The sequence below is a fragment of the Gossypium hirsutum genome, chromosome A06 (genome assembly GCF_007990345.1).
Source record: "Gossypium hirsutum isolate 1008001.06 chromosome A06, Gossypium_hirsutum_v2.1, whole genome shotgun sequence".
Lineage (NCBI taxonomy): Eukaryota > Viridiplantae > Streptophyta > Magnoliopsida > Malvales > Malvaceae > Gossypium > Gossypium hirsutum.
In genome coordinates this window covers 32,081,956-32,094,814 of record NC_053429.1, presented here as the reverse complement: position 1 = coordinate 32,094,814, position 12,859 = coordinate 32,081,956, and the positions used below count along the sequence as shown (strand labels likewise).

At 34.3% G+C, this 12,859-nt stretch overlaps 2 protein-coding genes across 2 annotated transcripts; one reads left to right on the top strand and one right to left on the bottom strand.

The window, feature by feature from the left end:
• Positions 1–285: 285 nt before the first annotated feature.
• On the top strand, positions 286–6,312 carry LOC107897085 (endoribonuclease YBEY, chloroplastic). Its single transcript, XM_016822424.2, has 12 exons — positions 286–893; positions 1,162–1,413; positions 1,495–1,590; positions 1,972–2,143; positions 2,291–2,374; positions 2,453–2,553; positions 2,779–2,871; positions 3,321–3,392; positions 4,228–4,347; positions 4,449–4,499; positions 4,996–5,184; positions 5,976–6,312. Exons 1-12 carry the CDS (start codon positions 498–500, stop codon positions 6,141–6,143), a joined length of 1,794 nt encoding a protein of 597 aa, XP_016677913.2. The 5' UTR covers positions 286–497; the 3' UTR covers positions 6,144–6,312.
• A 1,446-nt stretch (positions 6,313–7,758) lies between these two features.
• On the bottom strand, positions 7,759–10,000 carry LOC107897084 (early nodulin-93). Its single transcript, XM_016822423.2, has 4 exons — positions 9,727–10,000; positions 9,545–9,606; positions 8,489–8,564; positions 7,759–8,289 (listed from the first exon to the last, which is right to left on the bottom strand). The coding sequence occupies exons 1-4, from the start codon at positions 9,839–9,841 to the stop codon at positions 8,198–8,200; spliced, it is 345 nt and encodes a 114-aa protein (XP_016677912.1). The 5' UTR covers positions 9,842–10,000; the 3' UTR covers positions 7,759–8,197.
• Positions 10,001–12,859: the final 2,859 nt, after the last annotated feature.

Here is a 12,859-nt window from a genome sequence, read left to right as displayed (position 1 = left end):
AGGTGGCATAATTTTTTAATTATAAGCATTTTATTAATTTTTTTTTGAAAAAATGAAGTAATTTTTTAAATATAGGTGGCATAATTTTTAAATTATAAACAATTTATTAATTTTATAATCAAATTATTTAAATATTAAATACTATATTCTACTTGGACATATGATGCAAATTGATTGGTGGGATTGATAAATACAAATAACCATTCTAAAAAAAATAACACTTTTAACTTACAATTTTCAAATTTAATTACTTATTAGTAAAAAAACAATTTATATCAATTAGATATAAATTGTCTATTATAAAAATTTATGTAACTTGGAGCTGGGAATAGTTATATAAAATTTTTTTTAAAATAATCTATATATTTTTAATTAATGTTTTAATTTAAACTTTGAATACGTCGTCCTAGTTTTAAGTAACCCCACCATTTCGGATTTTGTCTCAGCAACCTGTTTCTATTACTACTCTTCGCTAACGAGAGAAACAAAGCGTCTATATGCTCCCTCGTTCCTCTTTTCTCCTCCGTTCTCTCCTCCTTCCCCCCTCTTCCGCCATGGCCTTTGCTATTTCACGCGCCGCCGCCACTTTATCGCTTGAACGCTCCCCAGCTACCTTCTCCATCTCCCGCCCTTCTTTCAATATATCTCCCACGCGCTGCACGGCTCGTTTTGCTGTCCCTTCCTCGTCGAAATCTTCTCTCTTTGGCCGGAGATTCCACGCTTTGTGCCGAGAAGATGGGAGGAGGCTATCGAAGCCAATGCGAATCGTCTCGGGTTCGAATAAGGAGTATCGTAAGATGAGAAGAAGGCCGGGGAAGAGTAAAGAGAAGCAGTTGGAGCTCAGTGTTAGCATTTGCATTGAAGAAGAGTTACCTGATGATCCAGAAATTTCGGTATAATATTTCATACCTTACAATTACCTTTGAAAAATTGCTACTATTAACTACTTTACTGTTTGATTCTCGAGAAAATAAAAGAAAAGAGTACTAATCATACGATTTTCGTGCTTTTTATTTATTTACTTATTTTAGGTTTCTTTATATTACTAGTATTAACGAGTTTTATATTAGTTTCTCGAGAGAATGAAAAAGAGAGAGAGAAGAAAATTACATAGGCCATTCCAACTGTTCTCTTTGTTTTATTGCTGCGTACATTTTCCAGAGCATTGCGGAGTTACTTCGTCTTAATGTGCCAATGGCGATGAAGTTAGCTTTTGACCGTATAACGGATTCAAATTATAAAACAAGAGATACTTCGATTCGAGATTTAGGTGGTTTTGACAGCGTGGAGTTGTCTGTACTCCTTTGTAATGATGAGTTCATACGGAAACTAAATAAGGAATGGAGGGATGAAGACCATTCTACCGATGTCCTTTCCATGTCCGAACATATTCCTGAACTTAATCTTCCTGTTGTAAGTATATCTGTTGACTGAAATGTTTTCTATAACTTGTGAGTGAAACCAATTGACACGTCCTTCTTTCTTTCTTTGCAGCTTATGTTGGGTGATATTGTTATTTCCATTGAGACTGCTGCAAGGCAAGCAGAAGAAAGAGGGCACACGCTTATTGATGAAATACGCATCCTTATGGTTGGTACTGTAATTTGAACTTCCTCCATTTATTTGATTGAGACTTGAGAGTGATAGAAATATTGGGCATATTATTTATATTAGATGTTTGTTGATAATTTAACAACTTTATATACTAATGGTATGAATAGAATTTCAAGAACTCTTTTCTTTAGAAGATAACACACAACATACACTCAAAAAGCAATCCTATAGATTGACCCTGTTGTATGTGAAAAGCCGAAAGTACAAATTTGTGGGAGGTACAACTGGTATGTAGGATTGAATTTCACAAGAGGGGTGAGAAAAACCCGAAAGGAATCAATCTAAAGAAATTACCATCGATACCAAAAAACTTAATGTAGTTGAAGGGTGACTCCAGCTTTTTTATCCATTTTGCAGGTTCATGGGTTGCTGCATCTGTTGGGTTTTGATCATGAAATCAATGAAAATGCTGAGGAAGAAATGGAGGAAGAGGAGGAATTTGTTTTGAAGAGTCTTGGATGGAAGGGAAAAGGACTAATACGCAGTGCATATGATGCTGAAGCTAATGCAAATATGGAAAATTCAAACGGTAATATCCTATTTTGTCTGTTTGTTAATAGTTGGACCCTTTTCCTGTGAGGTTTATATTCTTTTTGTATGTGCAATTTGTGTAGTGATTCAAAAGCTAAACAATAAATAATAGTAATATATTGTTTCAAGTGAGATAATCTTACAGGTAGTTTGTTAAAAGACAAGAAGAAAGAAGGTAGTCTTCGATTCTACAAACCAAAGTTCAAATACATCTTCTGTGATATGGATGGTGAGATTATTCCCACTGTAATTCTGTTTCTTATTAATTCCAGTACCATATCTAATGCTTTGGTAACTTTAACGCTAGGCACACTGCTGAACAGCAAAAGTCAAGTTTCTTTGACCAATGCAAGAGCTTTGAAAGAGGCATCATCGAGAGGCTTAAAAATTGTGATAGCCACTGGAAAAGTAAGATCAACGGGCATTTTACAATAAGTTTACCACTGTATTTCTTCATCTAGTAAACTGGAACATATGTATGCTTGTCTTATATTTCTAACCTCAATTTTACTGTTAGCATTCTATTGATTATGAGTTGCCGGATAACTTTTTCTTTTTTTTTTTCTCATCCATCTAGCATTTTGCTTGCTAACAAAGATATTGGTTACCAATTCCTGACTTGTTGCTTGTCAGGCGCGTCCTGCTGCAATAAGTGTTCTGCAGATGGTTGATTTAGCTGGAAAAGATGGCATCATTTCTGAGCATTCTCCTGGGGTTTTCTTACAGGTACTTTTCCTTTTTCCTTGCTGACGGCTTCTGTTTTGACTCTATAATGATATAAGAACTTCTATTAGATCAGTTTGTAAGAGTAGAGATGCCAAGCTGAAACGTTGAAGGGACCTCTTGTTAGAGAAAATTGTTGGACTTTCACGGTCCTCTCTCTTTTTGATGTTTTTCTTGCTTTTTTTTTTTGTTTTACTTTTATTTCTCAATGAATTTATTTTCCTTCCATTGAGATATTAATATAAGAAGTAATATGCGACAAAATATGGAGTGACTTGTGGAGAATTCACCATAAAGCGTGTGTGGTAAAATTCTGCTAGCAAATTTTCAGTTAACCCAACTAGAATACAATGTAAATTTTGATTCTGCATATTATTTTGCTTGCAAATCTGTGGCAGCTTATTTTATTACCATGATGTTGACTCAGTTGCTTTCTTTCTTCTTGGTTGCAGGGATTGCTGGTTTATGGTATAAATGGTCGAGAAATTTTTAAAAGGAATTTAGATCCAAATGTTTGCAGAGAGGTATCACTTCTTTTCTTTGAAGATCAGATAGTTCTTATTGTAACACTTTGGAGTTTCAACTTTCTTTGGGGCTACTGATTTTTTGACTCAGAATTATGGTTTCTTTTATAGATAAAAGGAATACTTGCAAGCATTGGCCATTTTTCTGCAACTTGCATATTAATTTTTCATTGTCTTAGTAAGATGTTACTGGGTCTGCCCCATAGGGACTGGAGAGAAATCTCACATTATGAAGTTTTATGAATTGTTTTTCAGATTGTAGATTTGTTGAGCTAAGTGTGCTAGTTACTAGTAACTGCTTTGATGATAGTACCCAAAATTTCTGTGGAGGACCACAGTTTTTGCTGCTATTTCATTACTTTACTGATATTACTGATTCTGCCAAGTTTATCTGGAAAATATCATATTCTTGTATTCTCTTCCAAAGTCTTGATTTTATTTCATTCTAATTTGAACAGTCTTTTTGCAAGTGGCTGCAATTTATTCTCATTTCGGTTTAGATAGGACTTTGTTTAATAGTATTCATTGCCAAATGTAAGGATATTCTTACTCCTCTCCTGTCCCACAATACTCCAGAGGGAGAAAAGGAAAAGGATCCATTAGCCATTATTCATCTTGTTATCTCTAAGTATTACTCCTAGGAATGACCGGAGAATTTTGGGTGGGCTGTTTCAAACATCAAGGGAATTGGGGGAATGATTTTTATCAACTCCCTTCCCAAAAGAAAAGGAATCAAAGATACTAAATGCTTAATGCCCTGATAAGGAATATTCATGTAAGATCCTTTATAAAAGAATCCATTGTTTTATATCTCAACTCTTCTTAAATTTTGCAGGCTGGCCATTACTCTTTGGAACATAAGGTTCCTCTGGTTGCATTTTGCCAGGATTGCTGTTTAACCTTATTTAATCACCCTCTCGTTGACACGCTACATACTGTATATCATGAACCAAAGGTACCATATGCTGTCATATTCTTTTTCCTTGTATTAATACATTTTGTTTGTTGACCATTAAACTTTTATGTTGTGTATTATACGCATAACAACTTTTACAGGCAGAGATCATGCCTTCAGTTGAGCATCTGGTGACTGCTGCCGACATACAGGTAGAGTCAGAGATTTAGTCTCTTGTTCATGCTTAAAGCATAGATAGAAAGTACTACGACTCTATCTTTTGTCTGCAAGGCTCATTGTTTTTGCTTGCAGCAGAGAAGGAAAAAAGGAGCTATGGTGATTTTTTTGTCTATTATTCGTTCTGAGTGGGTCTGGTTATTAGTTCAATGACCACAATCTTCAATATTCTTCGAGAAATCCTAGCATGTGTACCAAAATGCATTTACTTTTTAATCCTGCATAAAATCCTAAATGCAATTACAAAAGGTAGTTTCTGCCAATTAGCTTCTATGAATCTAATATAAATGCAAGTATATGATAGTTCTGTTGACACCAAACCACTTTCTAGAAAGAATAGCATAGTGCTTAAGATTTTTTGTTCAAGTATTATTCAATTTCACTCAGTTTCCAGTACATAATCGTACCCAGTAGGTTTTGTAAATTTTGTTGAATATGGTCCTAATTTAATCACATATTCTGGATTTGCAGAAGCTGATCTTTTTTGACACTGCTGAGGGAATAGCAACTAATTTGCGTCCATACTGGTCGGAAGCAACAAAAGATCATGCTAGTGTTGTCCAAGCTGTATCAGACATGCTTGAAATCGTTCCCTTTGGGACATCAAAGGGGAGTGGAGTAAAATTGCTACTTGATCACTTGGGTGTCAGTTCAAAGGAGGTACAGGACTCCTATCTTCTTTTCTCTTTCTGTTCACGCAATTTGCTTCAATAAACAGAAACCAGCACTCCCATGGTTGATTTTGCATACACACAGCAAATGCAGCATTCATGCTTTGATGATTCGGGCATTTTTTAGCTCAAATAGTCAAATGTAATGGCATTACCAATGTTGACCTTAATAATTCTAGGAAAATGTTAAGTTGTGCATAGTGGCACTGCTTAAGGTAATATTCAAGGAAAGACTTGCATAACTATTGCATTGTTTTCTTTTGAATTGATGAAAACAATACATCAAAAGGTCCAAATATGTCAGTAGCCGCTATACTTTTGTCAAGTTTGAGATTCCAGTCCATGTACTTAATAGAAAAGTCCTTTTACTTTGTCAATTTAAAAATTCTAATCCAACAGTTGACACAGTTAGCATTTTCTGTCAAAATTTGCTTACTATCAGTTATACTTATTGAATTCATAATGATTTCCTTCTCCCCTTGATATGATTGCACGAGTGTATTGATGATTAATTTTGACCAAAAGTAGTAAGGGTGTCAACAATTGGGCTAGGATTTTTAAATTGAAAAAGTAAGAATTTAACTTTCCAAGTATAGAGATCAAATCTCAAACTTCATTTATTTAAGTATAGTGGCGGACAACAGATTTTGACCTTTTTAAAATAATCTTCCTAGAATAGTATATTATCTATTCGCAGTCAGCACGTAAAGGCTAGAGACACCCGTCATCCAAGCCCATAATTCTAATCAAAATTTCCTTTTTCCTTCTATTTGGCCATAGATAATGGCCATTGGTGATGGTGAAAACGACATGGAAATGCTTGAGTTAGCATCTCTAGGAGTTGCTCTCAGCAATGGATCGGATAAAACAAAAGCTGTGGCCGATGTAATAGGTGTTAGCAATGATGAAGACGGTGTAGCTGATGCTATCTACCGGTATGCCTTCTAAAAATCCAAACTTCAAGCTTAAGACATACAACAATACCTTAAATGGTATATTGCCTGCAATTTTAGGCACTCAATTTTTTTCCCCTTCAAATGGAACAATTAGATTGAAACTTGTATAAATGGAGATGCATTTGTCATCTTTGCCAATAATTATTATTTTCTTTTCCTTATTATTTGTGCCTCTTGTTTCGCTTTGTATAAGAATTGCTATTATTTTTGGCTTCCAATTTGAAAGCATATGTGGCAACTAAATTACCTTGTGTAATATATTCTTCATTAGTGTTGGCAAGGGGCTGAGATTAGAGGACCATACATATCCGTATATTTGTGTCATGTTTTTATATTTTTACATGTTACAATCATATGTAATTAGTTCAAAGTAGCTTTGGTTCTGCTCAATTTTAGAATTGAACTCTTTTATTTTATTTTGGAATAATTTAAATTTTTATTTTTATGTCATTAGTTAGAACAAATAGTTTACATGGTTAACTATTTTGATTAAAATATGGATGTGAATTCTTTTTCTATTTTTCTTTTTTGAGAGTTTACAAGTACAAATTAGTCACAAACTAGAATCGAATCAAATAAAAATAGAATAAAACTTTGCATCTGATAACTACATATGATGGGATTAAACCCAATTTTTCTCTCTTAGTCTATCTATTTTTCTCTTTAATTTTGTAAGCTTGAAGGAAACTTTTTTGCCGATTTCCGTCGCTGGCCCTTTGGTCCCCCCTTTCTCCTTCCCTCCCTCTACCTCCTCTTACCCGTTTCTTTTTTTTTTCTTCCCCTGTTCTTCTTGCTCTTTGCTGGTGGGTCTTGCGTTGGTGGGTCTTCCCCTCATTCACCAACCGGTACTCTCTGGTGGTTAGGTAACCCTTGGCTGCCACCCATCCTGCCCCTTTCCTCCACCCACCGTTTCTTTCCCCTGTTCCCTCCTCTTCTATCTCTTCCTCTCTTCTCTTCCCACTCTTGTTTTCCTTTTCTCGGCATAATAATGATCACCAGAGGTTTCCTTTGGGTCCTCTATTGACAAGGTTTTCTCGAGACTTAAAGGCTCGTGTTTCCCAGATCCCTTGTGTTCCGTTTTATCGAGTCCTTTGTGGCTCATTTTCGGTTGTTTTGTTTCCTAGCAATTCCACATCTGTTGTTTTCGGGTTCGTAATTTTGTGTTCATCACCACCAGAGCAAGGACTCGGAAAGGGACCCAATGATTTAAGGTGATTTGTTCACTTTGTTTCCCTGCAACTTTTATTCTGGCGTGTTGAAGTCTTCCGCAGTGTGGCTTGATTGCTCTACTTCAAGCGGTCGAGGCTTGATGCAAGTATAGTTTGCTCTTTTTTTATATGGTTTGGTTAAACATACATACCATGTCCTTTATTGACTGAGCTTTCCTATGTTTTTGGGATATGTTGGTATTTTTTTATTAATGTTACAATTAATGATTTTTCCTTTTTGAAAAAAAAAACTATAATAAAACTTGAATTAAAATACTCAAGGAATAATCACACATACACAAAAGACAATGTAAACATTTTAATCGAAACAATTGTTCATGATAATTATTTTGAACTAATTAATAATATTATAAAAATAAAAGAATTAAATTATCTTAATTATGCTAAATTTTAAATATAATATTAAATCTCAAATGAAAAGATTATACATCATAATTTAACCTTTATGATTACAAGTAAATGTCAAAGCAATAAAATCGCCATACTTTTTAACTGCTCATGCTTTGTTGCTACACTCCACCATCTTTATTCTCCACAAACATGCAATTAAACAAAGTAAATCCAACCAAAACTCCATGAAAGAACTCAACTGAGTTCCATGTTAAAGGTCATAAAAGGATTATATAATCTCATGCCTATAAACTGAAACGTAAAGCATCGCCTAAATACATTAAAACTGCTTAATTGATGATAAAATTCCACAGAAAAAAAAAAGAAAAAAAAGTGAATGCATGGCATACAACAGCCTTAAAACTTATTGACATGTATCATACTTGCCCTGCGAACCTTCGCCACTGAATACCTTCAATTCTAGCATTCAAACAGTTTTGTCGAACTGTGCTCGAGAATTTCTCCTAGCACTTTCCAAAACGGTTTTATCTACGGTAATGAAGTAGGCCGCAATTGATGCTGTTAACCAATAAAGACAGCCCATGTTATTGCTTGACAAAAGAAGTAAGATCAATTATACTAACAAGTCATTCCCATTTCTCTCCTATTTCTATGTCATCAATGGACCCACCCAAATACTATGATGCAATTTATATAAATCATGAATTCATAGGTTGGGACTTGTAAGAAAATCCCATGGCTATAGACTCGAGAATACCTCCACTGATGATAAGAGCTTGAGCAGTATGGTTGAGGTTTGCCTTTGCCCAAGGAATCTTACGTACTGCAATCAACTGAAAAAAGGAGCGATCAGGGGAGCTCAAAATACAACTAGAAGGCAATCATAAAGTCAGCACTTAAGTTCACTAATTGAGTGATATCATGAGATAATGACACCCTAAGATTAGAATTGTTTTTTTAGGAAACCATTAATATTATGTACAACTTATGCAAGAAGGGATTGTTTGAAATTGTAATTACACGTCATCCTTATCCTTTCCAATAGGAGAATGACAAATCAGACTTTTCCTCCTGATTTTTAGCTTTTTCCAGTTGGAAAGAGATAAGGATGACATGAAATCACAGTTTCATACAATCAACTTATGCAGGTAATGAATTAATTGAGTTCTAATCTCAAAATGCATTGAACCTAGATGGAAAAGACATGGTAATTTTAAGCTAAAAGTCAGAATTAAAACTTTTCAACATCTGCTAAGTTGATACAATATCATCACACAAATGATGAACCTTGCATTACTTATGGTTCAAAAGACTGCAATAACCCATGACAAAAATAATAGAAACATCAACCAATGAGACAATTTTAATTCTCAGGATAATACCCTTTTAACTTTTGATGAAAAAAAAATTAAAATCCTTCTAAACCTACTTATATGAATTGTAATTCGATAGGGTAGTCTTCTCTGGTTGTTACCGTTTTCTTAAAACTCATACACATAATTTTAAATAAATAAATTCTAAGTAAATTTAAAAATATAATTTTTATAATGAACTATAAGCTAATCCGATCCTACCTTTTACTGAATTAGATCGCTAGGGTTCGCTTGTTGGGATCGTGCGATACCGATAATTAAATCGATGGGGGAGATGGCGATTTCTAGTATCAGAGTCCTAAATTGATATTTTCATTTTCGAAGTACCAGTGAATCATGATGAGATATTTGTAATATAGTTAAAAATGATTTATTAATGTAGATTAATTAATTTTGATCCTTCCCAAAAAAATCGATAAGAGCGAGGTTAGTTAACGTACGGTAGGTACGGCGCTGACAACGGCGGCGACCGCAGCCGCCTTGACACCGGCACGAATTCCTTCTGCAGTTTAAACAAAAACTAAGACATTTAAATAATTACGTCTCAACCTATAATTCAAATTCGATATTTTCCAGCTGCAAAAAATGAAGGAAATGAAAGATTAAAAGAAAAAAGGCCAACCTTGAGAGAATTGCTTGGCTCTCAAATTCTTCTCGTCTTCAGCAGGGGAAGGAATTATGAAGGAATTTCTTTTCCTCTGTATCCAAACATCCCTTATTTCTGATGGAATTCCCATTTTTCTACTTTGCAATTTCAAAGCACCAAAAAGACAATTTTTTTTTTTATTTTTCTCCTTTTTTGTAAAGCGTTCGATGACAGAAAAGAGTTTTAAGAGAGAAGAAAGTGAAGGCGGTGACTACATGTCACCTAAAGCTAGCTTACCATTTTCAACTTTTCATCATAGCCGTCCATCACTTAACATATATGATAAAATTGGATTATTTTTTAGTTAAATATAAAATTAATATCCCAACTTGTCCATTTCTCTCAGTTTGGCACCTATGATTTTTTTTTGTCTCAGATTAGTATTCGAATTTTTTTTTCGTTTACTAGTTTGGTACTTGAGCCTAACGAGTTAAGATTTTGTTGGTGTGGCAACGCTAGTCACTCGTGCATTGCCACGTGTAACACTCCCAATACCTTTTTGACCCATGTTTCATTTTTTTACCAGATTATTTTAAATATTATTACTTAATAATATTAACCCATAATATTCTTCCTTTAAATTTTTTCTTCACCATCGTCTTCAACATTTTTCACTACTATCCATTTTTCATTCATTTTCTCTACCGTCTTTTTCATATTTCCCTCTTTCATTCGTCCATGTGTTTTTCCTTTCCTTTCTTTGTTTCCCATCTCTTTCGTTCTCCTTTCGTTTTCCTTTCATTTTTTCCTTTTTTGTTCATCCATTTGTGCTCTCGTTCGTTTTCCATCTCCTTCACGTCTCCACCATGTATTCTTCTACAAACAAAAAATCAACTGCGCAGAAAACAGTTCTGTACTACCATTGTGGGTTAAGGGCTCTCATTTGCAACGCGAATACTCCAAAGAACAAGAGAGAAAATTCTTTGGGTTTGTGAACTTAAAAGAGATAAATTAGGGTTTGTGTTTTGGTCTGTCATAGTTGGGTTTGTAAGAAACAAAGGGTTTTGTATATACTGGCATTTTGTTGCAATTTGGGTTTAAGATGTATTCTTAGCTTTTTAATATTTTGATTTTTTTTTGTTGTTGTTGTATGTGAGAAATGAAGACCAAAGGTTGTGCTTTTTTTCGGTGGATTGAAGGTAACTATAACGGAATAGATTCAACTGCAGTAGAATAGGGATGCATAATAGATGAAATAATACTTCAAAATAAGATGCTATTGACAGAGAACAGGAGATTAAGACTTGAGAACGATGAGCTCAATATTGACAAAATGCAAAGAATGCGATTAAATGTAACTCATTTGGAAAAGAAGATAACATTATAGAAGGTTAAAATGTCAAGGAACAACAAAGTAATAGTTGCTTATAAATTGTTGTTAATTGTATCATGAATGGTGTTTTTGGGTTATCTTACTTATGGATGGTGAAATGTTGTCCATGTATTAGTTGCAGGTCTTGTTAAGAATGAATGAATCGAATTAAATGGAAAACATTTTTATGTTGTTGTAAAAGTATATGCAAATGCCAAAATCTACAACCATCATAAAATTATTTAACAAAATAGAACTATCAAAATGATCCAACAAAATAAGACCATCAAATTATCCATGTATGTTAACTAACTGAACCCAACTGGAAGGTACAAACAAAAAAATAGAATTCATAACTCATCTACGAAATCATATTGACATCAATTATCTTTATGGCTTACGATTGTTCCTGGGTGGATCTTTGGACTTAGCTTCTTTTGTGTTCCTACTTTCCTAAGTCCTACCAGTAGTTTCTTTGTTATCGCTTCCCTTCCTTTTATTGGTGCACTTGGTTGGGGCAGTCACCATGATTTCTCCTATCATACTAAGCTGCAATGCATAAAATACATAATTAAAAAACATGTAACCAAAATACAATAAGCATAACAATTCAACAATTGGTAACTTACATTCAAAATTTACATCTCTGTCCTCTCATCAGTGTATAACCCAATCCATTGCACAACTTATTTTTTCCTGCTATGAAGTCTTGTAAGTATTTGTTGTGCTAAAGAGGTTGGAATGGTGGGAGGAGTTAGTTGTGCTGAAAGAGCTGATGGTGATGATATAGATGCTTCAAATGCAACGGTTTGAAAAGGAGCTGGTAGAGTAGGATCAAAAGGAGCTGATAGAGCTGGTGGAGTAAGAGCTGGTGGAGGTGTACGCTACAAATTTAACATGTTAGAAGGTCTTAAATTAGCCAACAATTGCATTAAAATTCTTAGTCATCAAAACACTTACAATAGATGAGGTCTGACAGTTTCTGAAGTTGTGTCCAACTATGAAACACTTACGACACTTTATCTTCCTTCCTCTTCTAGACAAGTTACTCCCACTCCTCTTTCCATCTTTTCTCCCTCTGTTCTTTTTTGGTCTCCTAGACATTTTCCTTGGAATGGAGGGGGGTCAATTGGTCTCATATTAGTTTTTAACCAAAATTTCTCCCTTGGGATAGTAGGCAATACAAAACCATACAAATTTTCAAACATATCTTTTTTTCCACAAAATGGTTGCAACAGCATTTAGACATGGGATGCTAGTTAGATCTTATCTCCTACAATTACATGACTACTGAAATAAGTCAACAACTACAACATCACCAAAGTTTGCCACTTCAAACCCTTCTGCTCCATTCTATTTAACATGACAGTATGAACTCATTTGGATACTCTTGTGTAACTTATCACATGTTTTAGGAAAGAATTGTTCATTCCAATTTATCACATATCACATATATCATGTTGAAGTGTGATAAGTTTGAAAGTACTCATTTGGCCAATGCCCTTAAAGACAAGGGTAAGAAAAGAAAATATCATAATGAAGCTGCTAAGGGTCTAGCTTAAAAGAAACAACAGCACGCTACAGAGAGTTGTTTCTTTTGTAACAAGTCTTGACATGTGAAGAAAGATTGTACCAAATATCATGCCTGGTATGCAAAAAAAGGTATCATTCTTAATCTGGTCTGTTCTGAGATTAATTTAACTTCAACAAAGGTATAATTCTTAATTTGGTCTGTTCTGAGATTAATTTTACTTCAGTACCTAGAAACGCTTGGTGGATAGATTTTGGTGCTACTAC